The sequence below is a fragment of the Colius striatus genome, chromosome Z, assembly GCF_028858725.1.
Source record: "Colius striatus isolate bColStr4 chromosome Z, bColStr4.1.hap1, whole genome shotgun sequence".
Lineage (NCBI taxonomy): Eukaryota > Metazoa > Chordata > Aves > Coliiformes > Coliidae > Colius > Colius striatus.
The window spans coordinates 29826390-29852895 of NC_084790.1; the positions used below are offsets into that span (position 1 = coordinate 29826390).

The 26506-nt window shown below is 36.3% G+C and overlaps 1 protein-coding gene across 10 annotated transcripts in view; it reads right to left on the reverse strand.

Moving 5' to 3' along the window:
• The window catches only part of FER (FER tyrosine kinase), a 156068-nt gene that overhangs the window by 120198 nt on the left and 9364 nt on the right, over positions 1–26506 (reverse strand). For 6 of the 10 annotated variants that reach the window (XM_062019471.1, XM_062019470.1, XM_062019473.1 and 3 more), the window contains 6 exons: positions 23112–23370; positions 18987–19160; positions 16334–16433; positions 4308–4491; positions 1763–1900; positions 764–883 (listed from right to left, as the gene is read on the reverse strand). In XM_062019471.1, coding sequence (XP_061875455.1) covers positions 764–883; positions 1763–1900; positions 4308–4491; positions 16334–16433; positions 18987–19160; positions 23112–23318 — 923 coding nt within the window. In that variant the 5' untranslated portion in view covers positions 23319–23370. Of the gene's footprint in view, positions 1–763; positions 884–1762; positions 1901–4307; positions 4492–9547; positions 9816–10756; positions 14738–16333; positions 16434–18986; positions 19161–23111; positions 23371–26506 lie in introns of those variants that run through there. The other 4 variants (XM_062019472.1, XM_062019474.1, XM_062019479.1 and 1 more) reach the window with 4 other exon arrangements.

Genomic DNA, 26506 nt, shown 5'->3' on the forward strand with positions numbered 1-26506 from the left:
TTTAACTAGACAATATATTAACAAAATACATACATGGTTTATCACCCTGATTACCTAAAAGCTCCATGAAATGCAATAAAACAGCTACATCTGTGTAAGTTAACATAATTTAAAGGTTATAAAAATGAATAAGAATTTCCATTGGATAATGATAACAAACACTTCAAAAACCAGGGAAATATTTATGAAAAAATTTCTGCATAGCAATTTAAATCAGTGACAATATCACTGTACCTAGCACTTTCATGAAAATATTTCAGTATTTTTCCTCGAGTACTGAATGTGGAAAAACTTTTGGGAAGATGAATCAGTATATGCCCAAGGAGGATTCATGACGGATTTGGGGTACTGTATAAATTAACTGGCAAGAAGAGGAACATATTGAAAGTGCTGGCAAGTTTTGGGGGTGACTGAGAAGTATTTCATGCAAAGGTAAAAGAAATCCAGCATGGAAAGAGTTTATAGTGTGAAAATATTATTTTTAGAAACAAGACCTTAAAAACAAGGACACAGAATCATAGAATTACAGAATGGTAGGGGTTGGTAGGGACCTTTAGAGATCATCTAGTCCAACCCCCTGGCAGAAGCAGGTTCACCTAGATCAGGTCACATAGGAACATGTCCAGGCGGGTCTTGAAGACCTCCAGGAAAGAAGACTCTACAACCCCTCTGGGCAGCCTGTTCCACTGCTCCATCTGAAGGAGCCTAAATATAATGTATAGTAGCATTCCAACGTATGAAAGGTTTGTAAAGAGAGACTTACGTGTCTTGTAAACTTTCTGCTGTTAGATTATTCCACATGATCTCATTAGCTTGAAGGTTTTCATTTTCTTCTAGTAAAGACGTATCAAATTCTATTTCTTGTTCAACAACTTCTGATGACCTAATTTAGAAAAAAAAATCTTATGTTTTCAAAATTAACACATATCTTGGAGTAGACGATAAGGAAATTACCATAGTTTTAATTATTTTAGTAACTAGAATATAATTAAAATTACACATAATTTATTTTTCTTAAGCAGCAATTGGATACATATCATTCCTCCTTTGAAAATTCCCAGCATGACCAAGGTTCTCAATGGGTATCAATGTGAATGAGTCCACTCTTAGCTGATCTTGCTATAAACCTGCACATGACAATTATCAATTCACACATAACAACAAAACAGATAATGCAAGAAATCTTAGGACTATTCCTGCATGTACTAATAAAGTAATAGTTCAATAAATGCTAAATACAGTTTATTCTTGAAGTAAAAAACTTTCTTGCATTTACAGCATACTCTGTAGTCTCAGGCACTGCTCAACCTGCCGTAGCTGCAGAACATACAGAAATATCTAGAGCTCCCTTTAACCTAGAATTTGGAGAAAAAAAAGAGAAATAAAGCAGCGAAACTTAGCTTAACTCAGAATGCAAACTGTACCAAATAAACAGTATATTATCTCATTTTGAATCTGGATTACCCTGTGCATTCTGCTGTCAGTACCAAATTTATGGTCTTTCACATGTACCAATGGTAACAGGAATTTTGTTTTTCTAGAGCCAGACAAAGAGATGGACAGTTAAAGAAACAGTCAGGTCAAAAGCAATTATTTTGTATATACAACAATTTTCAAACTGGGACAAAGTTTTACGAGCAATAAAACAAAATTAACCACAGAAAATCACATTAAAGTGTGATAATGTTATTAGTGTTGCAGTGTAATGCAGTGTTTTGTCAAGAAGAAACATGAACATGCACACCAAGATGAAAATGTATACCTGTGAGTATCTATGAAGTCATTATACTCAGAGTTAGGGTCTATCTGTTCAACCGAGGTCTGGATCTCTTTATGGACATTCACAATCTCTTCTGTTACAAGACTGGTGATCTGGCTATACTCATCCAAGATTCCTTTTCTAGAGAGAAAAAAAAAAATCTAGTGTACAACATGGCACTGAAGGCATAGATGGCATTGAAGGTGCTTCAAACATTCAATTTGCTGTTTCTACAAACTTCTGTTGCAACTGGCTAAAAAGGGAAAAATAAGACAATGAAATAAGAAAGAAAGAAGAGATCAACTGTGGCCTTTTCTTTACAGATCAGTTGTGAGTGTGAAGACTCTTAAGACTATGCTAGTTGTATACATTTCAGTTTCATCCACATATGTGGTTGCTAAACTAAAAACTCTAGAGATTACAAGGACAAGGAATGCATACAGCTAATTGACGGCCCTCTTCTTCAGAAAAAACTTACCACATCTGTTATAACCTAAAGCTTTTCATGTTTTGACTGACAAAATAATTTTATTCTGCCATAAGGCTAAATGAGTCACTAACTGGTGTGTATTTCCTTTAAAAATTGTTTTATTGTTTTAACTACAGTTTTTAATATTTTATGATTTTTTTGCATTCAACAATAAGCTTAAATCAGAGTTAACATATATTTATTAGAAGAAAAAAAACCAAACAAGCAGTTCCTGTATGACAGTACAAGACACCCAGTCGTGTCTTTACCTGCTTCTTGGGGTAGGACAAATCAAGTGATTATGAAATGGTAAAAGAATAGGTGATATTGTGTCACTAATCTTAATAGCATCCAGTGATGCATCCTCAGAATATCCTCTTATCCGCTTTCATTTTTAGCTTTCAGTAAAGTAAACATATTAATTTTCTACTTCATTTTCATCTTTGACAAACTTGCTAGCTTGGCAGACTCTGAAACATGGTAAGTTATCTTCAAATACTGGAAAATTTTGGCCAGCCCAGAGGAAGACAGAGGGAAAAAAGTTATCAAAATATTTTTCCTGGATAAGATCTCAGGTTAAATTTACTCTGTCCAAAACATTATGTGATTGAACTTTTTCAGTGTTTTTCCTGAGGAGAAAACAGACAAGGGAAGGTATTAAATTTTGCCTTGCCTGTGAACATATCTGAAAAAGTCCCAGATAATAGTTCAATGAACATGATGAAAAGATAGGTAAATGTCAACTACAGCAACACCATATCAAAGAGGGAGCGAATCTTGCCAATTGCCAAAACCAAAGAAATTAATTAGCAACGTTAATCTAGAATTCTTGAGTTTTGATGAAGTAATTCATTTGCAAAATCAGGTTTATTAAGGAAGTATGTTTCACACAGACAGCCACACCAAGCTCTATGCCTGAAATCACCACCACATCTTTTTGTAACACCAAAGATACTAAAAAGGAATTATTTTAAAAATACACTGAGATCCCACAAAAAATGTCAATGTAGTGACCAAAAAAAAAATTTTACAGGTTTTTAGTCCAGATATAGCAAAAGTAAGTTCAACAGGTTCTTGTTCTGTAATAAAATTCTTCAGTGAATTATCATGTCTCAGAATTCTGAAAAATTACCTTAGTTACAGCATATAAAATTAACTGTAGCCTTTTACTGTGATTTTACATGCAATATTAAGATTAAAAGGACTTTACAGAGACTACTATAAAGATGTACTTCAGTTCAGTACCTGCTCTAGAATCAAAGGAATAAACAAGATACTGCAGCTAGTAGTGTCAGCATCATGTAAATATGTAAAATATCAAGTCATCAACTCTTCCTCACAGCCTGGATGCTCACGTCAAGATGAACACAGACTTCGGAATGAATGATACCTACAAAAAAGTATCTGCCCTCTCTTTTAGGTTAAGTGATTTAAAAAAGACACCAGAAAAAGACCTACAGAGGCATCAGACAAAGAGACATCATGGTAGCTAGAAACCAGAAGAGAGGGCTTAAAGTTCTCATTGTTTGTTCTCTGAGATCACTAGTTTGCACATTTTTTGTAATGATGCATGAAGAAAAAAAAAGGTAATTGAGTTTTTAAGGCTGACTTCCTTCCAGTGAGGTCAGCTTTATATAATCCTGTTACTTCTCCCACGCATAGGATTAACCGTACATTTGCCTGTTCCTCCTCTACAATGACTTTCAAGACAGTGGCCAGTTTATACCAAATTTGTTGCTGGTGGAATTTCATAAAAATAAGGAAACAAACATGTTGTAGTACAACAACTGAAAGAGTTCAGCTATAAACACTGTTGTTAATCTTTAAGATTCTAAAGTTTTACAAGAAGACAATCTCATCAGAATGATTAAGTAATCACTCAAAACCATAGCCTGCATTATTCAAATACACCTTTGTATGTACAATTATTGTCAAATGAAAGACAAAAATATTTGTTTTTTGTTATCCCCTGTTATATAATTAATTAGTCACAGTTTGGTATTTTCAAATAATCTTCAAAATTAATCAGAATACTACACATGAAATTCCACAAGTAAAAATTACATAGGATACACCTACAGGGCTTTAATCATTTCTTCTTGCATCTTCTGTAGTGAATCCAGTAACAGAGGAAGCGTAGTATCATAATACTGGTGTTGATGTAACTGTGCTCCTTTCAGTGCCAACACATACTGATTATGCAGCGTATGAAGCTTCATAGTGGCTTTATCATACCGATCTTTGGCTTTCTCAGTCTCCTTTCCTAAGAGAAAATAACAACAATAACAGAAAAGGGAGAAAAAAACCACATAAACCTAGAAGATTTATTTTAAGTTTGCACCTTCTTCTACAGTAGTCTTTTCGATATACTTCTCAGAAGAAGGTAAAATGACTGGTTTGAGTTCATGATTAAGATCAAATGTTTTCATTGTCTAATTAAAAGACTCAGTAGGAAAAAAATGCTATATTTTTTTTGAACAGGGATGTGACAATATTTTACCTAAAAGCATATGAAAAACACTATCTACACAAGTATAAGAAAATCTAACTATGAAGAATAAAGAACAAAACTCAGGCACATGACTATCATGAAGCTAATCTATTGTTTGTCTCAGAGTAAATAAATATTTCTCAATGAAGAAAGTAAGAGACATCCTAATGGGCCAGATCCATGATTCATTCCAAACCTGTCCTTTACGGTCAGCAAAAATTCTACTGTTACATATAACTGCAATTAAGCAAGGGCACAGTCCGCGTATGAGCAGCTGAACTCTCACACTATTACTCTGTCCAAAATGGGCAGCTTCTCTAGTACAACTTAACATTTAAGTATTTCTGTCAGTAGGAGGAGTTTGGCTCTGCCATCTCAGCTCTGCATTACTAGAGACTAGAACTTCTGAGGTTCATGCTGACAAGACCAGCTCAGTGCTGAACCTGAGAGCTATAAGGTACTTCCAGAGATTACCTACTCTATTCTTTGCCACAGCAGTTGCACAACTATGTGGCAAATATTTTCCTGATTTACCTAAAATCCCCAGTGGCAGATAATGTTGTCGGTTCCTAGTAACATTAAGGTCTAATGCCATGCTAGCTGAAAGCATTCCCCGCCTCACCAGTCCTTCATTCTCCAACATAAATCTTTATTGCTTTAATTTAAGCCCTCACATACTTATTATTTCCCATGGGTATGAAAAATATTCTACCATGCTCTGCAATCCATCTTTTATATATTAGATTAAATACTCTCCTCTTCTGTCCAATCTTCTGAACTTTATAATAATGGATCTACAGAGGTGTTCCTTTATTAAGTCCTGCTCTCTTTGTGCAGTTGGCTGGTTCACAACCTTACTCAGTGTAACTTCAGCAAAGGTTTAAAGCCAAGGAATAATTTTATATCCTAGATACTTTTAGATCATTCAAACAAACAAACAAACAAAACACTCCAAAATAAAGTATCTTTTTTAGATACCAAACACAGCACCATTGATTACTTTTGCTTTGGTATCTGATCCTGTCAAGTAATAGCATTTTTTTGAGACTCATCTCTCAGTTTATCAAATTATTTTTAACTCTACAGCTGCCCTCTAGTGCACTTTTAATCCCTGCAAGGCAAGTGATGCCTGGGAATTTAATAAATTCTGCAAAGTAATAAAACACTGAAAGATCACCAAAACCTAATCTCAACATGCATTCTGCAGTGTCCCATAGGATACATTAATCTGACAAGACCTCATTAACAACTATTCTCCAACAAGCTTTATGCAAACAGTTTTGTGTCTTTACATTTTCAATTTATCATGCATTGCTGTTGTCATAAAAGGATATGACATTATTTTGACATGATTCCTTACTGAGACACATAACCTCTTAATGATATCTTGTTATCTTCTCGGTATTTTTGAATTGTCTCATTACTTTTTCAGGAACTAAAGGCATTTTAAATTAATCCTGTATCTGCAGTTAGCAAGTGCAGATTCACAATTAACTGCACAGAAAAACATACACTAACTATTCGAATCTAATTCTGATCACTACCTTTCTTGTAATCTTAAAAAAAATGTATGCAATAAAAAAGATCATATTCTAACACTTCTGCCACCTGTTACAATGTAGTTGAGAAAAGGCTTATGAAGAAAGGCTGTGGGATCTGGGACTGTTCAGCCTGGAGGAGACTGAAGGAGGACCTCATCAATACTTACAAGCATTTGAAAGGTGGATGTCAAGAGGATGGGGCAACACTTTTTTCTGTAGTGTCCACTGATGGGACATGGGGTAATGGGCAAAAGCTGGAACATAGAAAAGTTCCACTTAAGGAAAAACTTCTTCACTGTCAGGGTGAGGGAACCCTGTCACAGGCTGCTGAGGGAGGGTGTGGAGTCTTCTTCTCTGAAGGCTTCCAAAAGCTTCCCGGATGCATTCCCCTGTGTGACCTGATCTAGGCAGACCTACTTTAGCAGGGAGGTTGGATGAGATTATCTTTAGAGGTCCCCTCCAATCCCTACCATTCCATGATTCTATTAAAAAAGTAAAAGGAAGCATTCAGAGCTAAGTGGCAGAGGCTTGAGAGGAGGCCTTGAAGTGCTGAAATTGTGTCATGTGGGGAATACACAAAAGACTGCGAACTCTGATAAAATAAATATAGAAACATGTTAAGGCATATTAAAAAAAAAAGCTGAGGGAAAAACTTTCAGAATATTAACACGTTCTCTTTCATATTGGAGTCAGCACATTTGTCAGAAGATGTAAAGAACAATCACTATATAAAAGGAGCTGGTAGGAAAAAAATGTTGTGGGGTTTTGTTTGGGGTTTGTTTTGGGTTGGTTTTTTTTTTGCATTTTTGTTGACTGTGAAAGACCTTCAGAGATTTCCAGGCTGAAATGTCTCTTTATGAATGAATGAGTCAATGAATTTCTCTCTTCTGAGGCACCAGAAAAAGATGTTAGAGAATAAATTAAATGAGAGGAAATCCTGATGACTGAATGCTGTTAAGCTTTGGAACTTTAGAGGAACTTGAAAATTTTTGAATGGAAATATTATGATTACTTTCTACAGGAGCAAGTAGGCACTCAATGAAGTGCACCAGGAATGTCAGTTGGATCCTTAGGAGATAACGATGATGATGAAGATGCTGTCTTTAAGAAGCAAATAGGAGAATCAAATGTGAAGAAGTGTGAAAAGAACTGAAGATTAACTGATTAGATTACAAAATGGTAAATAACAGTATTAATATCTGCAGAGATGCATATTCAAGCTTAGTAATCTGTGTTTTAAGTTTACTTATATTTAAGTCAAGAATAAGGTTATACTGGGGTTAAGTACAGGAAGACAGATGGAAATGTTAACTCAGAGTTTGGCAATCATTGGACCTGATGTTACATAGCAAAGGAGTACACTGTGTTATGTTGATTAAATCCACATAAACTAGTATGCTGTTCTCTCACCTCAAGGTGGATAAAATAAATACATAAATTAAAAACATTTAGAGAGGGATATCAAGCAGCAGAAATGTAGCAACAAAGGGAAACCAGAAGGAATGCCTAAAACGAGCAGTCTCCTGAAGCACCAGGAGAACGAGTAGCAACATGTGAGAGGGAACAAACAGCTAACAGACCTTCCCAACCTTTTTCAACACAAGAACTGTAAGGCTTTATATGGAAATAGTATGTACTTTACTCAAAACAATAAACCATAAAAACATTGCACCATTTAGTTCTAATTAAATCTAGACTATTTGGAGGCAAAAAAAAAATCCAACACATCATGCCCAGAATAACGTCATAGAAGCTAGGTACCACCAAATGTGCACATCCGACATCAGTGCATCTGTATATTGAGGTGATATACAATCCCATTTTCACATCTGCCTTGAGGACTAAATTCCTCCTCTATATGCATTACTCCTCAGCAGAATATCTCAACTAAATTCAGAATAAATCATAGCATCATACAGCCCCAGTTTCTAAATACAGTCAATCTGGTCATCTGCAGGGTCAAGACACTCTTAAGATCTTTCTGGAGAATGAGAGGCATGCGAACTTGAGGATATAACAGAAAGTGACTGAAGAGGGTTTGGAAGGCTTTGAAAAAGTCAAGTGATAATTACATATATGGAATGGATGAAAGAGGAGAGGACAAGCTGGAAGTACCAAGTTTCGCTCACCCTGGCCCACTCCCTTAGGAGATACACTGGTCAGGGAAAGCAGGAACAGGGAGAGATGGTGGTAGCAGAGAGAGAAATGCTGGATTATATCTGGTGTTTACTGTTTAGCAACTTCTGAGCTTGCCTTAAATTACATAACCAAAAACTATCTGTGTCCTAGTTTAGGGGTTTAAAATCTATAACTTGTCCATGCACATCTTTAAAATACATTACCAAAAATCAGCATATGTCAATTTATATCAGGTACCATCAGTACAGGCTTCTGACCTATGAAGTACAACAAGCAGCCTTCAACAGCTAAACTAAACGGAAAATTTACACTATAAATTATCACAACCACAGAACTAGACATTTAAAAATATGTCATGGTTTGACATGACAGACTTTTCTGGTAAGGGGGAAGGGGCTGTAAAGATGGCTCCTGTAAGAAGTTGCTCGCAACTCTCCCCAGCTTTGAGCCAGACCCACTTCTCAGGCTGAGCCAATTAGATGCCTCCACAATCACTTTTTAAGAAGAAGCCAGAAGAGGAGGCTTCTTCCTCCATCTTCCTCCATCTTTTTCCTTCTTCTTCTGCCCCTTCTTTTTCTGGCTGGTGGTGGTGAAAGGAGTAGGAACAGTGAGAGAAACGACCATGTGGACTCCAAGGTCAGTGATAAAAGAGAGGAGGAAGTGTGCTGGAGCAGAGACTCCCCTGCATTCTATGGAGAGAACTGGTGAAGCTGAGATTTACTTTCATTTCTTTAAAGACCCCGCATCAGCGGTAGAGACTCATTTTGCTAAAGCTGGCCCCAGACCAGGGGCAGCGTTTCACTTCATTAAAGGCCCCGAGCCAGGGACAGTGACTATGGCCAGAAGAGGCCGTGTCCCATGGGGGGGACCCAACCACTTCACTGCAGACCCTGAGCCCGGGGCAGTGATTTTCTTCTTTAAAACTATGGCAGGAAGAGGCCATGTCCCAAAGGAGGGACCCTTTATCACTATGGCTGGAGCAGGCCCTGTCCCAAGGAAGGGACCCAATATCCACAGCTGTAACTGTGGGGAGGAACCCACAACAAAGCACTTCAACTTATGCCCAGAAGAGGCCTTGTCCTGAGAGAGGGACCCTGTAACTGCAGTAACTGCAACCGTGGCAAAGAATCCACACTAGAGATATTCACCAAGGACTGCATCCCATGTGAGGGACCCTGTATCGGCAGAAGCCGCAGCTGCTGGTGAACAATCCACACCAGAGAAGTTCGTTAAGGACTGTGTCCCAGGAGAGGAACTCCGTGTTGGAGCAGGGGAAGAATGCCAGGAGTCGTCCTCATCTGAGAAGACGGAAGCGGCAGAGCCCATCTGTGAGAGACTGACCACATCCCTCATTCCCTGCCCCCCTGAGCCATTGAGGGGGGAGGAGGTAGAGATACCGGGAGCAGTGTGCTGGGCCTGGGAAGAAAGGAGGGATGGGGGAGGGAGATCGTAAAGTGCTGGTTGTAATTTTCTGATCATCCCACTCCCTTTTTGCTTTTATTCCGTTCTGTTTCTTGTAGAATAAACTTTCCTACTTTCCTCTCTAAGTCGAGTACTGGAGTCTGTTTTGCCTGGAACTGTAATTGGCAGCGAGCTCTCCCTGGCCTTGTTTTAATCCACAACAACCTTACTTATCTTTTTACTCCCATTTTGCTGGGGCCTCCATCATCCTAACGAGGTTGGGGGTGAATGGGGACACAGTGCGAGAGACTGTCGTGGTGCTGCTGTGCTAAACCACGACACAATACTACTTCCCTTTCAGAAATCTCATTAATGGCTAACACATCTCATTCTTGTATCTGCTTTGAAGACTAAATTCCTTTGCTATACATTATTCCTGAGCAGAGAACATCAACTAATTGCAAAATAAATCAAAGTATCATATACACCTGACTTTTAAATACAGCCTTTGAACCCATAATTAATAGAAGAAACACAGCTACAGTACTATTTCCATATTATAATTTGTTTTTTAAAGCAGCAAAATGCAGTGAGACAGAGTACACAGTTGTTCTACATGTCAGTTAGCACCGAGGAAAACATCCAATTTTCTTTATCCGTATAATGAATTTTTCAAATAGATCTAATTATAACTTGACTGCCATCAGTTGTTGACAAAACTCTTTAATGTTTATTGAAACTATGTATACAATATGCCGTGCAATAATCAATATTATGAAGCTTGCAAATTTGTTTATGAAAGATTGATCTTTGCAAAGAAAAGCATTCTAGAGAGTTGAGTATTTCAATTTCTAATACAAACTCCTTTAAAATTTTCCTATATACAAAAAACAAACAAAAAAATCAGTTTAGAGTATTTTCTGTTAAAAAGGCAGATTTGTTATTCCAATGCTCTTATAATTCTGCTAATCTCTTCTAGCCCACTACCTCCTTAGAATGGAAGAACAGAAATTGGACAGAACACGACCAAGTGAGAAAAATTTTAGTTTATAATCTTCATCTTTTTTTTTTTAAATAAGCATCAATGTACAGTGCAAATGGCCCAAACAATCCAACGTTCAGAAAACAAATACTGCAAAGAAGGATTAATTTTGGTTTTTACCCCCTTAAAACTTTTTCTGGTTGGTCAAGGCTCATATTCCCTTATGCACTCACTACATCTAGTTCAAATAATCACAGAAGCTTAAGGGCTGGAAGAGACCTCAAAAGATCATGCAGTCCAATCCCCCCCGCAGGACCACCTGAAGCAGGTCACACAGGAACTCATCCGGGTGAGTTTTGAATGTCCCCAGAGAAGGAGACTCAACAACACATCTGGGCAGCCTGTTCCAGTGCTCTGTCACCTTCTCAGTGAAGAAATTTTTCCTTACAATTCTTTGGAACATCTTGTGTTCCAGCTTGTACCCGTTGTCCCTTCTCCTATCACTGGACATTGAGAACAGTCAGGTTCCATCCTCCTGACACCTACTCTTTACGTATTTGTAAACATTAATGAGGTCACCCCCTCAGTCTCCCCTTCCCCAAGCTAAAGAGCCCCAGCGCCCTCAGCCTTTCATCATAAGAGAGATTCCCCACTCCCTTCATCATCATGGTGGCCCTGCGCTGAACCCTCTCCAGCAGCTCCCTGTCCTTGAACTGAGGGGCGCAGAACTGGACACAGTATTCCAGATGTGGTCTCACGAGGGCAGAGCAGAGTGGGAGGAGAACCTCTCTTGACCTACTAACCACACCTCTTCTAACAGTTATCACTAATCTTAATAAAATTAAACACTTATGAGGTCTTCAAATTTGCATTATAGATTTTGATGTTTTATTCCAACAGTAAAATTCTGACTCTGTAGAATACAGCATAAAGCACCCACTAAATCACAGAAGACAAGGATTCACGTCCTGAAGGTTACTGTAAGTGTGATATTTAAGACTCAAGTCAAGACTTGGTACAATCTTAGCTGAAAACAATATATTTTTTCTTTTCAATGTTGTTTGCAATAATGACAAGAAAAAACATTGAGAAGATCTCCTGGGAGTTTCACTTATTAAGCTATTTGTTCTTAAGTTTGTTTTGTTTTTATTTTATTTGTTTCTTGGGATGTTTGAGGACTGGAAGGAAAAAAAAACCAAACTTGAGATAATACAGAAAGCTAAAAATTTGCCAACAACTAAGCATGGATGACTCAACTTTTGGCATTTTGAAGTGTTTGCTCTTAAAAAACAAATATCATAATTGCTTTTGAGGCGGAATAATTGAAATATAAATAGATTGTGAAAACAATTACATCAGGCTCATTTTGTAATGTCTACAATTAGCAGTAATTTCTTGGCCATTTTTCATAAAAACCAGAAAATGCCGTCCGTAGTCCAATATTATGTTATTTCAAGGACTGCCACTTGTCTCTTGCTCTTGGCAACATGAGTGACAGTGATAGGTATGACCTTCATCATTCAGAGTGATGACAAAGTGTTCATAAGAGGCAATACAGATCATTGCAAAGGCTTAGCTTACAACAGATGAATTAATGTTCTGAATTGTTAGCTCCTGGCATTGAAACATGACCTTTGGCTTCAGTGCACAGTGAATGCTCTTCCATGAAGAAATGCTAATGAAGCCAACGTCCATATGACAAAGGAGAACATAATTTTATTACCAAAGTCTATTTTTTGACAGTGAATTTAATTTAGTTTCACAGGCAGAGACACACCTGACATGACAATAGAGGACTATATAACCCCATCAGAAGCACAGTGAGAAACCTTAAACATGCCAGAACGGTGGAAACAGAAAAGCAGAAGAATTACATAACAAATGAAATGAAAATTAGAAGGGCAATCTGAAGATGAACACAAGTAATAGGGGAGAAGAAAACATTTATACATAAATAAAACTATGACTAACAATCCCAGAAAAACTCAAGAAGATAAAAACATCCATGAATAATTTGCATATATAATTCTAGCTAAGGAAGTGCAAAAAGTAAACCCATACAAACTTCAGAGTATGGGTAAATATAGAGAAAAATGGCAGAGGCAATGTTATAATACTACTAATGGTATAGGTGGGTGAAACCTTGATGGTATCAGAACTAACTACAAGGCTCTGGGGGCAGCCGTCAAGGACATGCAAGCCCAGGCAGTCTCCTCAGTCCTGACAGTGATATGAAAGGGTGTGAGGAGAGCAGTGACAATATAGATCAATTAGTAGCTGCAGAGCTGGTGTTGGTGACAGTGTTTGGGGCTGTACAACCACGGAACTCTGTTTGCACACCAGCGTCTGCTTGGTCAAACTATTTTTGCCAATAAGATGGCTGACCTCATGAGGAAGGCTTTAAACTAGGAATGAGATGGGAGGGAGAGGTGACCCATAGTCCTGAGGGGGCAATGGATGAAACTGCTGAGCAGAGGGCATAGCATTGTGGGACAAATAGAGGTCACAAAATGAATAAAGTGGTGCTTGGGTAGGATCACCTCACTACCTGCATGTGGGCAAAAGGTTCCTACCACTGTGGAAAAACCTCCACAAATCCTCTCCAGGACATCAACATGCCTGGATAACATGATTAAGTGCCTGTATACCACATGTAGAATGGTGAATAAACATGATGAGTTAGAAATCTCTCTGCAATTGCAGAACTATGATCTCGTCAAGGTCATGAAGGCGTGGTTGGGATGGCTCCCATAACTGAGCGTTGCAATGGAGAGATACAGGCTCTTGGGAAAAATAGGACAGGAAGACAAGGAGAAGACTTGTTTTTTATGTGAATGAGCAGTTGGAGAATGTAGAGTTGTGCCAGGGGATAGGTGAGGAGCTGACAGAGCTTATTGGTTAGGATTAAAGAGAGGATAGGCACAGGCCCAGGAAAAGCCAATAAACTTGGCTTCAGAGTTGCAATTTTCAGTACTATAACCTCACTAGATTATCACAACATTTGACTTGAGAAAATTTTAAAATGGAAAAAAAGAAATGAGTATCCAGACTTCTGTGAGTTTTTTTCCTTTTCTTTTTTTTCTGGAATGAAGAATCAATTTTCTAAGAAAATCTTCAGTATAAAGTTTTGGACAGGAAAACACAATTCTTCTTTGGTTTGCTTTAGAATCTTTTTGGAAATATCAGCACTGAAGTATAAAGCTGTATATACTAATCTATCAGACATTTTCCAATATTTATGACAGCAATTTTTCAAATAATTTCCCAGAATCGTGTTTATTTTTTAATCTACATTTTTTTCAGCATCTTCAGTAAGAGGTAATTTCTGAATATTTTGCTGTCTCCACACTTGCTTATCAATAACAAATTTCCTATATATTCACTTCCTTATTTATTTCAACACTGGAGATACACATTTCACAGAGTATGATTTCATTGTACCTGGAATAGAATATTCCTTTGTGTTATTTGTTTGCATTATGCTACTGAACACATTTTTTATACTCAGGAATGAGATGACCAAGGCTTTCAAATAGCTCTTCCTCTGACAACATTTTTCTAAAGTAATAAAATATTTTTACGATAAAGAATCCTGAAGCTTTACTTAAATCTGCCTCCACGGACTGATAAGTGAAGGATACCAGTGGGACCCCAGCATAACTTTTTTCTTAAGTGAGTTTTTGTAAGAACTAAGCACTTCTTAAATTAAAGCAAATCATTTTAAAACCTAGTTATAACAGAAAAAAAAAGACTACCCTTAGAACGATATACCAAGCCAGTGTAAGTATGTATATTCAGGGTATTTTATGTGTAACACTGAATAAATTGTCACACAATTTACAGTGAATTCTTGAGCAAAATTTGTTGAACCCTGATTTGGAGGCAACCCTCCAATTTCTCATTTCTTCTATTCAGCATTTCCTCATAGTTTGTTCAATTTATTAAGTCTTCATCACTGAAAAGGAAAGACACATTTAACCGATTTTGGGACCTTCTTGACCCAACTTATCTGCTTCAACTCAGTATTTCATATAATGAAATCTAAATAGTGTTTATGAACATTATTTCCTCAAACAATAGTTCTTATTGATCCCAGGGAAACCTAGTAACATAGCTTTTAAAGCATTCTATCTCCCATGCTGAGCCTGGCTTCACTTCCCTAAGACAAGGCTAGACTAGATTACAATACTTCAGCTGGAAGGAACCTGCAATGATAATCTAGTCCAAATACTTGATCACTTCAGGGGTGACCAAAAGTTAAAGCACATTACAAAGGGCACTGTCCAAATGCCTCTTAAACACTGCCCCACCAAAGACTACTGTGGGACCCTGCCCGAGACCACTGAAGACCTCTGAAGAGAAGATATCCTCAGAGACCACTGGAGCCTCCTGGACTCCTCTGGAGCACCACTGAGGTTATTGGAACCTGATTTTGCTTTTCAGTCTGAGGGTTAGAAAGTCAGGGGAGGTGGCTGTCCTCAGCCAGCTCTCACCTCATCTACCAATGAGGGCAATAAAACCCAACAAAAACCTCTGTAAAACCCAATTTGAAAACAAAAAAACTGTGCTCCTCTCTTTTTCAGCACTTTTGAGACTGCATGAGGATTCCTGTAGAATATAAACATCAGTAAAAGAAAAAAAAAAAGCTGAAGCCAAACAGTGCCGAGTATAACTTCTCCTATCCCGTGCTGTTTTGTCATTATGTGAACATAACAACTACCACTCCAGATTTCAGACATATTTGGAAAGACAGAATCTTTCGGCACCGAAAGCTACTACATTGCACTGTGAATTACAGTAGAAGAGAACTAATGGTAATAACTGTCATTTTAGTCAGTAGTACAAAACCTTGAAAGTGGATCTTGGAATTATATAGTGTCACACAATTAATTTTCTCTAAGGAAAGGAAAAAAAAAATCTTAGAAATGCCCATATGAACAATTATTCACAAGATATTTCAATATATCAAAGAACATAGGCTTTCGTTTATCTAATATATAATTGTGCTAATGCACAATTCAACAGGATATAGAATCCATGCAATTGTGACACATCAGTCACAAAAAATCTTTAAATACCTCAGTGTTCAAACAGATTATTTTCCTCTTTTGCTAAATGTTGACAGAAGTCAGATCTATTATACTAATTGCCACGAACTGATGGTGATGCCACTGCAGCAACCATGATAGGCCACAGGGTGCAAGTAGGTAACTTCTACAATGTGAGATGGACCTGCAACCTACTTACACTATTAACAGTTCATTTGAATAATTCTACATTTCATATACATTCATTGAAGGAATAATAGAAGAATTTAAAAGAAGTATCATTTATATTCAAAGAAGGGCTATCATTTATTTTATGATTTTTAAAAAGGGTATCAAGTCCATATGATAACAATTAGCTTGTCTTACTTAAGATACTAAATGAGCTTCTATATTGCAATCAGGTTGCTCAAAACAAAACACATTACCCTGTTTCACTATAAGAGTTTTAAGGGGTTTTAAAAAGGCACTAATAAATAGATGAAATTAATAGATGTCAGTCATACCTTTAGCCACAGCTTCTTTGTACTTTTCTTTGGCAGAATTTACTTCTTTTATTAGTTGTCTATAGCTAGATTTTAGTTTCTCTAGTTCTGTTTTTGTGACCTTTAAGAAAAGAGAAATATAAAGAGTATTAAAAATACTTATCCTCAACATATAAAATATAACATTAGTGAAAGAGAATTTAAAGGATTTATTTCTCAGAATTAGGATGTTAACACCTTCCATTGGCTTGAGTTAATCTTAATAGCATATTGTATGGAGATACAAAATCTAAATCAATAAATGCATGGAATGCAATAAGAGGCCTGAAAGAGAGATCCCCATTCGTATCGGTGTAATGAAAAATATTTCTAGGAAATCCAGCTAAACACCATTCTATTTCAATGACATGGGAAAAAAGCACCAAAAAGATAAATCATGCTAGATGAAAAAGTTCCATGTATAGCAAGGAAATCCTTTAGCATCTAAAAAAAAAGGCAAGACATAAAAAGTTTTGGATATTATAGTTCATACAAACGCTTTAAAACAACTGTCCATGGATGAATATATCTGTTGTTAAGACTTAAATCCCTAAAAAGGAGAAGAAAAGAAATCAAACCAAACAAAATAATCCAAACTACTGTGGGACACAGTGTTGAATAATCTTTTGTTGCTGTATGACAAAATTAGTGCACTGTTCAGAAATAACTACAAATCGTGAGCTTGCAAACAGCAGCTAATAACAAACCAGCCACTAAAACACCAAAACTATGGCATATATAGTAAAGAGAAGTACTAGCTCTGACCAAAAGGAAAATACGCTCACAATGGGAAATTGTGGAAAAGGAATTTAATTTCATGGAAGAGCACCCCAAATGTGCAGAAAAGGAATTCCATTCTAGAGAAAATCTGTTCCTCTTGCAGCTGGCACGAAGAAGGCTGGAGTTCACAATTCTCCCTTTTCTTTTTTCATGAGGCAAGGCCCTGATATGACTGCTTACATCCTTAGGAACAAGACCTGGAATTCTTTGACAAGCCAACATGGTTCTGATTACAGTTTCTGTTTCTGGGCCAACTGTGCAAAGTTTTAATTTAAAGACAGAAACTTTTCTCCATGACAATCCCATATTCTCATCTCATATTTCTATACATTGTAAATTACACTCACAACTGTTGTCACTATAATACTAATAGAGGTGATGCAGGAAATACAACTACTACTTTATGATACACTTGTATTATAACACAAGGAAAGGAGAAAAAAGCCAAACTTTGGAAGTAGTGTACACAATTAAGACATAAATATCAAGGAATTGTTTCTCTTACAGAGAATTGGAAAATAAAAGCCATGTCACTACTAAGAAACCTTTGTGTCCATTGCAAAATACATTGCACTGATTCTTAAACTATGTTCCTCCAACAGACTTCTATCCCCCTGAAGGATTACCTTAAACCCAGTTTTTATATCAAGAAGTCTTGCTCACCTAACTAGAACAGTACTTTAATTTTTTTCCTCAATTTTCATAAAGAAAGAAAAAATATTCAACATCTTAATGGGAACTGGAATAAATCTACAACATACAAGTTTTACCACATTTATGTAAAAGATGTCGTAATTCGCTTTCCTTACGAATTTCATCAAAAAGCTGCCTCATTGTAGAGTTGTCTAGAGTAAGAAAGAACAATATATACACATTCTTCCTAAAGGAAAACACATTTTTTTTGCCAGCATATCCTAAAAATACAAACTGTACTGACACTGATCTTCACAAGGTTGGGATAATGTCCTGGGAAGTGGTGTGTGTGCGTAACAAAAGCAGAAATAGTACCACAGAACATGCTAAGCATTTGCATTTCTGGAAACCATTCAGTAAGTGCTCCTGTGACACAAAAGCTTTGAACAAACAATGTCAGTTAACAATGAAAGGACATATCATATCTAAACAGAATGCTATTCAAATGCTTCTTGGGAAAATTAGGAAGGGAAAAAAAGAACCAATAAACAACAATGACACAATTCATGAAGATGTAAAAATATTTGCATTGCCATGCAGCCCATATTTAATTAAAATTAGTGTGGTTTATAATCAATCATTTGGAGAGTGCTCAACAAGCACAATTTTTTTTTTTAAGACTTCTTTTAAAAGACAGTTTTATTAGAGATTTTATTAAGAGTTAACTTACTAACAGAAAAAATAAACTTTACACAGTCTCTTTTAAAAGTATAACTGAACTTTTAGCAGTCGTGTTTCATACAGACACTCTTTATTATGTTTCTTTCTTTATTTCTCCAAATATCTATGTATTAATCTCTATTATTTCTAATGCATGCTATCAGCTTTTCCTCCTCTTCCATCCTGACTATTTTCAGATGTACCAATATGTAAGTGGCTGTGAGTGACTATTTGGCTTGGAAATTTTATCAGACAACACAGCTGACTGACCATGCATCAAAAAGGATGTAGTCCCCATCCTTTCTCCCCGTGAGTGGGAGAATCCTGTTCCCACTCAAAACAGTTTGGACTGTCAAGAGCATTTATTTACAAAAGTTTTCAGTGCTCTGGTCCCAAGAACGTTAGGAGTGAAATGAGAACAGGAAGAGAGGTGGAACAGAGAAGTATCACACCGAACATACAAAACTAAAATAAATTTATAAAGCACAATTGAATAAAGTACCTTGTACATCTCTGCTTCTATTTGTTGATGAACACCTATGTAACTCTTCTTAACTTGCTGCTTATCTTTGATCATCATTGTAAGCCTGTGTAAAGGCCCAGAATTAAGATCCTCTGCATGTGTCTTCATTATTTTGCTCAGCTGCTCCGTTTGCTGTACCACAAGCAACCAAGACTACAAAAAAAAAGTCAGAACAGAAAACCATTTACTCTGACTTAAACATAACCAACACAAGACAATATGAACTGTGAGAGAAGACACATTACTGTTTAAAATAATTCAGTAAAAACATAATTTTTGAACTTATCCAAATGAACCTGAGATCTTCTAAAACAAAGTTCTTCCTGCTACAGCATCTACTCATAAAATCACAGAAATCCATGAGGGACAAAAATAAAAAATCATACGTTCACCCTTCAGCACTGCACTGGTACTTCTGAACATCAATGGAAGCTTTACAGTCCTTTTTGAAATAAATTCCCAACACCTCTGACAAGTATGTTTCCATATTCTTTGTTCTCCTATTTCCCTGCCACAGTTTCTCTGTTCAAGCTGACTTCTCTGTCCTTGTCGAAACACCTCACAATAATATGCATTTGAGTGGTTATTGTTTAAGGCGATATCATTGGTCAAGTGCTTCACACAACTGTCAGCATCAGACAGGCCACTAGTGATCAAAGTTACTCATCTGTCACAGTAACTCAACACCTTTCTGTACTCTTATTTCAGTAACTTCCTCGGTCATTCAGACAGTTTTCAGAATAACTTCTGTTGCTTTGAATTTTGATTAAGAACTCTAAGGTGAACAGAAGGACTTCCAGTGCACCATATGATGTGAATAAATTAAAGTTCAGTTCAAACAAAAGCATTTGTTACCCTAAAGACCCCTGCCACACTTTGCTGATGGTTAGAGAAAACTCCCTGACATTTAATGCTATGCTCTATCTGAAACTTCATAATGGCTATGTACCGTACAATTATCAGATTTTGAAGGCAGCTAGTATGCTAGCTTTACTAGCACTTACCTTACTAAAGACAGGAATCCACCTTAGATCATCACAACATAGAAAATTAATTTCTTTGGTAGCTTTGGGGCTACTTTACATCCCATATATAAATATACATACATATTTACATGACAATGCTGCAACGCAAATCGGACTCTATAGATGCAGTAAAAGACATTTAATTCCTGTTTCCATGAAAGTGGCTTTAACATTTTTTTAGCTTCTTCTAAACATCCCAGACTGCCAAAGATCTACCTCAGATTGTTTAAAGTGTGGTGGTGTAAAAAGACATGGTCTAAAGCCTTGAGACTAAGATTGAAAACTGTTTCACCTCTCTCACACATGACATCAGAAGCTACATTGCAAAGCTGCATAGGATAAAAACATCATTAAACATCTGTCTGAGAGGAGTCAGTCTTGTGGTTAAGAGCACTCTCACAGAGGTGAAAATGCAGTCAGAGTTCTGTATTTTCTTTAAGGCTGATTTATTGCCGATGAAGCAAGTACTGTTTCAATCAACACTAAAAATCACAGCAAAAGCATTTCTCAACAAGTATACTTAGTTTACAATTCACCAAGGGAACCTTAGTAAGTAAAAAACTGAAAATTGACCATTTAAAAAACATCATTTCTACATTTTCCTGTTCTTTATATCCTTCTTCCATAGTGAGGAAAAAACACGGTTAAACACTATTTAAGTGTTTTGTGTGATTATATTGTATTATTTTAAAATATGAAAAGCTAGAGTGCAAAACTATACTTGAGGAAAGGCTTCAAAAATTGGATGTCTATAGGACAGAAAAGTAGCTGGTGGGGAGAGCAGAAAAGAAAGGCAAAGCATTTCTTTTCACAGAAAATAACCATAATCCATCAAAAGCAATAACATACAATTTGTTTGGTTTAACAGTATTTTTTAGATATATAAGAACACAAAAGAGTTGTTGGGAATCTCTTAAAAATAACTGCTTTTCTAGCATCAGTGCGTGCTGTCATTATGACGTCCAGAAAGTTTGCTATCTCTGAATGAAAAAAAGCATAGCACAGATTTTCCCAAACACTATTTGCCTCCAAGTGCCTACTCATGCAGAAAGAAATATTAATTTTTTTTCACCTTTATGTTTGGGTTTTATGCCATATAGTGCCAAAAATTTACTATACAGTTATTTTTCATCTTAGGAGATGTAATATACTAATTTATGTCCCATAACATTTGGATTACACTTTGATTCTGCAAAATGATAGAGGTGAAGAAGTATCAAGAAATAGAAAAGTAGATAAGAATGGAGTAAAATAATTAATAGATCAAATATTTTAATTGTCAAATCAGTAAAACAATGAGTCATTACAAAACTTTAAAATCCAAGGTGATAATGAAATTTCAATGCAAGCTCATACAAAAGATCTGTCAGTAGTGAAAAAGTATTTTTTAAGATGTGGAGATCATGGATGGGATTTGACAGAAAAAATGGCATATCCTTAGGAGAAAAAAAAAAAACAAAACAAATACAAAAGGACAAAAAATTATCCCTGAAAAACCTTCATTTCAGTGCCTTTTTCCAAAACAAGAGTTTCAAATGTGATACGTCTGCCTCTCTTCAACCCAAAAAGAACATGGCTTAAGTCAGATCTTCAGTTTTTCAGAATTTGCTCATAGGAAGTACCCATGTCACTCACATGTACCATCCTAGATAGAGCCAGCTATATGAAGGTGAAGTATTGCTTACACCTTACAATGCTATATATTCTGATGCCAGTTCTCCTTTACCATCCTAGGCTTAGTCTGCTCTGTTTCACTGCCTAATGAAGACAGTTTAGCTGGCACATAATAGTAATTTTAGTTGGGCAGCATTAGCAAGAATTATTATCGTATCACCAAAAATCCTACACAAAACTCTGGGATCCAACAGCAGAAAGCTTCAAGAAAATACCTGACTTCTGCCACTCTTAGACTAATGACAATGGTTTAATAATTTTTTTACCAGAATCTTCAGGATTTAATTACCAAAACTTGTAACTGTGTATAAGAAACTTAATTGGGTGGTGCATTTAAAGTGCATTTCACCAAAACACACTGATGACAAAAAAGAAGGTAGGACATCAATTTACAAGACAAGAACTAGTGTGGGGGACAGAAGCAAGAACGGAATTAGTTGTAGATAAAAATTACAAAGTGCTGTTTTTGAGACAGTTGAAGCATGCTAGCTACATCAGCATAGCTTTTAAGTCACACACTCCATCATTTAATCCAGTATAAATCTAGACTGCTGCACCCTGAGCAATTACGTTCCTAACGTCAAGCCACAGTTAGTATTCAAGAAGCCACTACATAAAATTTGCTTTGTCTAAAACTTAATTTGACCCAAAAAGGTTGTTCTTCTGCAGAGAGGAGATCAGGATTCATGCCAGATTTAAAGGACTGTGAAACCACTGTTGTAGTAGATGGGAAAAGAATTGGGTAAGCCATTAAAAAACAATCATTTTCTCTAATCAGGAAGGAATCCAGTTCGTGAGTGAAGCTTATAAACAGGTGATTAGGAATGTTTGCTTCATCAGTATCTTTACTGCACTTGCTCGAAATCTGAAAATTGACAATTTGGAGGAAGGATAGCCTTATCTTTATAAAAAAACAACACAGATATTTTAACTTGGACATAAAATAACTTCACAGTTACAAGAAATTCACTGAATTAATGTTTTGTTTTTACAATACATGCTACAATGTTAACAGCTGGAATTCCACACTTTCCCTCAGTTTCCTGTCATTTTTCTATTTCTGTCACAAATCGCATAGAACATAAACAATAGTTCCTATTTAACCATCTTAAAAGTAAAGCTTACTCTAACACACTCTCTTTTCAAAGCACTAAACAAAGTAGTAGGCTCAGCTGAGGAACGTAAAACATCGAATTTCAGAATTCAGCATTGATGCTACTTCAATTATTATCTTCAAAGCAAGCCTGGAGGTGAACTTCTGAATATTCCACTACGGAACTAAAAGAAGTCTATTTTAAATACTTCAGCAACATTAACTCTCAATAAGCTGAATGAACAGAAATCCAGATACATTCAGCACTGTTATTTCCAAGGATGTTCCAAATTAAAAATATTTTAGTCTTACCTTGGACACATTGCTGATATAATCCAATTGACAAGTGCTCTCTTTATCTACTTGATTACAAAGATTCTGTAAAGTGGAGGCATACTCTTTATCACTTTTTACTCGCATTACCATAAATTTCTTCACCGTTTCCAGCAGTCGCAGTTCCCAATCTTGCAGTTTTAATAAAGCATCATGAGAATACTTCAGATCACCGCCAAACCCCATTTTTTAAGGCACTAAATACCACTCAGGGGAAAATACAGGCTCTTCACCACATCTGAAAGCAGAACAAGATTCATGAGATGTACCAAAAGAAAAACTTCCAGTGTGACAAAAACCAATTATTAATATATAAAGTCTGAAATAACTTTACTGTAATATTAAGCACATACATGTACCTCATCTAAAGGTGCGTCAGAGCACTGTTTTGAACACCTGTCTATAGGTGGGAAAAGACCTCAGGCCAAGGATTGTCATCCATTTTCTATCTGTAAAAATGTATCTCTAACTTAAAATTAATTAAAATTACGGGAACACATAGAAGCTTTTAAGACACATACTAAAGATCAATACATATATTTAATCAAATAAACATAGCTGACGGTATCTCCAGACAAGACTTTCAACTACATTGTCACACTCCTGGCAACAAGAAACATTTGGGTTTGAGTTTCCTGTTTTAAGAACACAGAAAACCTCAAATAGAGCACCAGCCCTCAGGCACTGTGTCTGTGGGAAATGAGTAACTAGTTACAAGCTGCTTTGCGCCTAGACATGGTGTTAGTGGGCCATTAAACCTGCAGATTCAAGTTTCAAAAAACTACGAAAAATGCCAAACCAGGGTCCCCATGCAACTCTATCAATTTCTACAGAGGCTTTAAATTGCAACTTAAATTATCAGTGTGTTTTACAAACATTAACAGATTTATCTTTCTAACAGTCCATGGAGTGAAGTAGTATTAATCATCTTATCTTACACTGAAAACTAACACATATAAACCAATGTCAACATAGATCTGTACACATAAGACTTAAAGGCAGACTTTTCTGAATGTCTAGTACTTTTTAATATTATAATTATTCAGAAAAGAAATTGGGGAAAAAAAAAAAAAGACGATGAGAGGCTTCAGCTACCACACAAAATACCAGAAGATTTTGCAAATCAGAATAGAGAGTGATCTCCAAGGTAGTATGACTCCCAGGAATGCTCCACTCTTCTTGCAGCTATCTCCATTAGCTCTTACAGTAAGATATGGAAATAAGCCTCATCCACTAACTGTTTATTTGCAGAACACAAACCATGCTATGTAATGAAAGAAACAAAGAGCCTATAAAGAAAACAAGAATAGTGCTGTGCCACTATGCATCTACACAAAAGAGACAAGTCAAAGTTGTATGGGCAAACTTTATTGCAAGCTTCATATATGCTCTTTAATTTGAAGCTGGGTATTTTACTCAGAATTTTTGTGGATGGCTAGGGGGTCAGACATGAAACGCAACAGTAAACAATTAACACTGTCTGTGTTTATGAAGGACAGACTATGTCATTAATAGTTATATTACCAATCATATTTTCACAGATAAAATTTAAGAACAGTCTTGAAAAAAAACACTGATATTTTAGTAAGACAAGCAAAACAAAAAATCCTAAAGGACCTCCTTATCAACATGACTGGAGCTGCACTTTCGATTTTTCAACTCCCTATAGATCTATGTCCAAGCTTGTTTTTCTCCTAGCACATTTTAGCACACTAGGTGAATATCCTAGCACATTAGCTATAAGAAAAGATCTTTATTTTCTCGCATTCCCAATTCAAAAGAGATGGGAACTGAATCTCAAGATGAAGTCTGGCCTTGTGCTACGAGTAAAGTGCTGGCCTGATTCCTTGTATTTTAACCTCTGTCTTTTACTGAGACAGGAAGGCAAGGGAGGGAGAAAATATTCTCAGTATACAGTATTTCAGTCTGCTTCTACTGACTCACTATGGAGCCATGAGATTATAAAAACCAATAGAACAGAAGAGCCAGCATCTCACTCCAGCCCACTAAGCCTCCCTTCACTAACTAGTAATTAGATTTTTTTCTGATTACACTATTAGATGCTAGGGTATATAGAAAAAAATCATACACATACTGGACTCTGGTCTGTGTTTCACATTATTCCATTCACTGAGATGGAAGCCACACCAAAAAAAAATAGTTTTGCAAAAGTGATACAATTCTGATTTCATAAACACAAAGTCTCAGAGCCAATAATTCCCAACTAAACCAGCCTCCATATGCCTTCCTTGTAAATGAAGAATCAATTAAGACATTCAGTAAAACTGAAATGCTCTGATTTTGTGGAGGTAAAGATGTGGTGAACAAATATCAAACAAATTCACAACTACATTAACTGTCAATAGGCTAAAAAAAATTCTTTTAACTAAATCCACTTTTAATTTTTTTAACACTTTGAACACTTCGAAATGCTTTTACACAACTGAACGTAGTGCAAATCACATCGACACATTCTTGAAGTCAAAACAAGCACATTTCCAAAGGCCAATGTTCAAAGCAACAATACCAGGCATGAATAGGGACAGGTATTTTTCCAACTTTGTTATCTCTGTGCTTAGCGTGCAGGGATGAGTTGACAGTTGCTCTGCAGGGTCAGATCAAAAAAGTAAAATATTTAGTTGGACAAGACCTATAACTATCATCTGGGCACAGTAATCCATTTGGATCGGCACTCTGTCTCCATCCAGAGCATCAGGAAATGCTGCTTAAGAACAGCAAACAAGTCGGGGTGCTATCTGTGGTGTGATCCTCCTTGTGCTTCCCCATGTTGACAGCTACGTGTGATTTTCCACATGGATTGTGGAAAAAATACTAACAGTGTCCTTTTTTGCTTTACCATACAACGTTACAATGCACTGAACATGTTAGGCATAGACACATTCCCATTCATATTTTGCAACTACAAAATCAGACCACTGGCAAAATTGAGAAATGGAACAAAATCTGAACCCAGAAAAGATTTACTGCAGAACCAGTAGGAGGTATGAGGAGTCTGAAGCACAACACACTTACTACTTTAATATTGAAAAAATGATAAGATAGTGTGAAAGATATTCTGGAGCAAAAAAAAAAGGAAAAAAAAATCCTTCTAAAATTAGAAACATAAGAGAATATTTAACTTTTAAGGAAAAAAAAAAGAGATGGCATTATGTTTTAAAGTAGTTGGATGGAGAACTGATGACAATGAACTCATGATGTGCTGAATTAATACAGAATAAAAACTTCAGAAATTGCTCAATCTTACCATGGAGGCCTTTCCTACTTCTGGTAGTCACCCAGAAGGTTTATTTCTTTTCCATATATGAACAATGGGTGCATAATTTCACATCCCAGTGATGTCTCAAACTGAATTA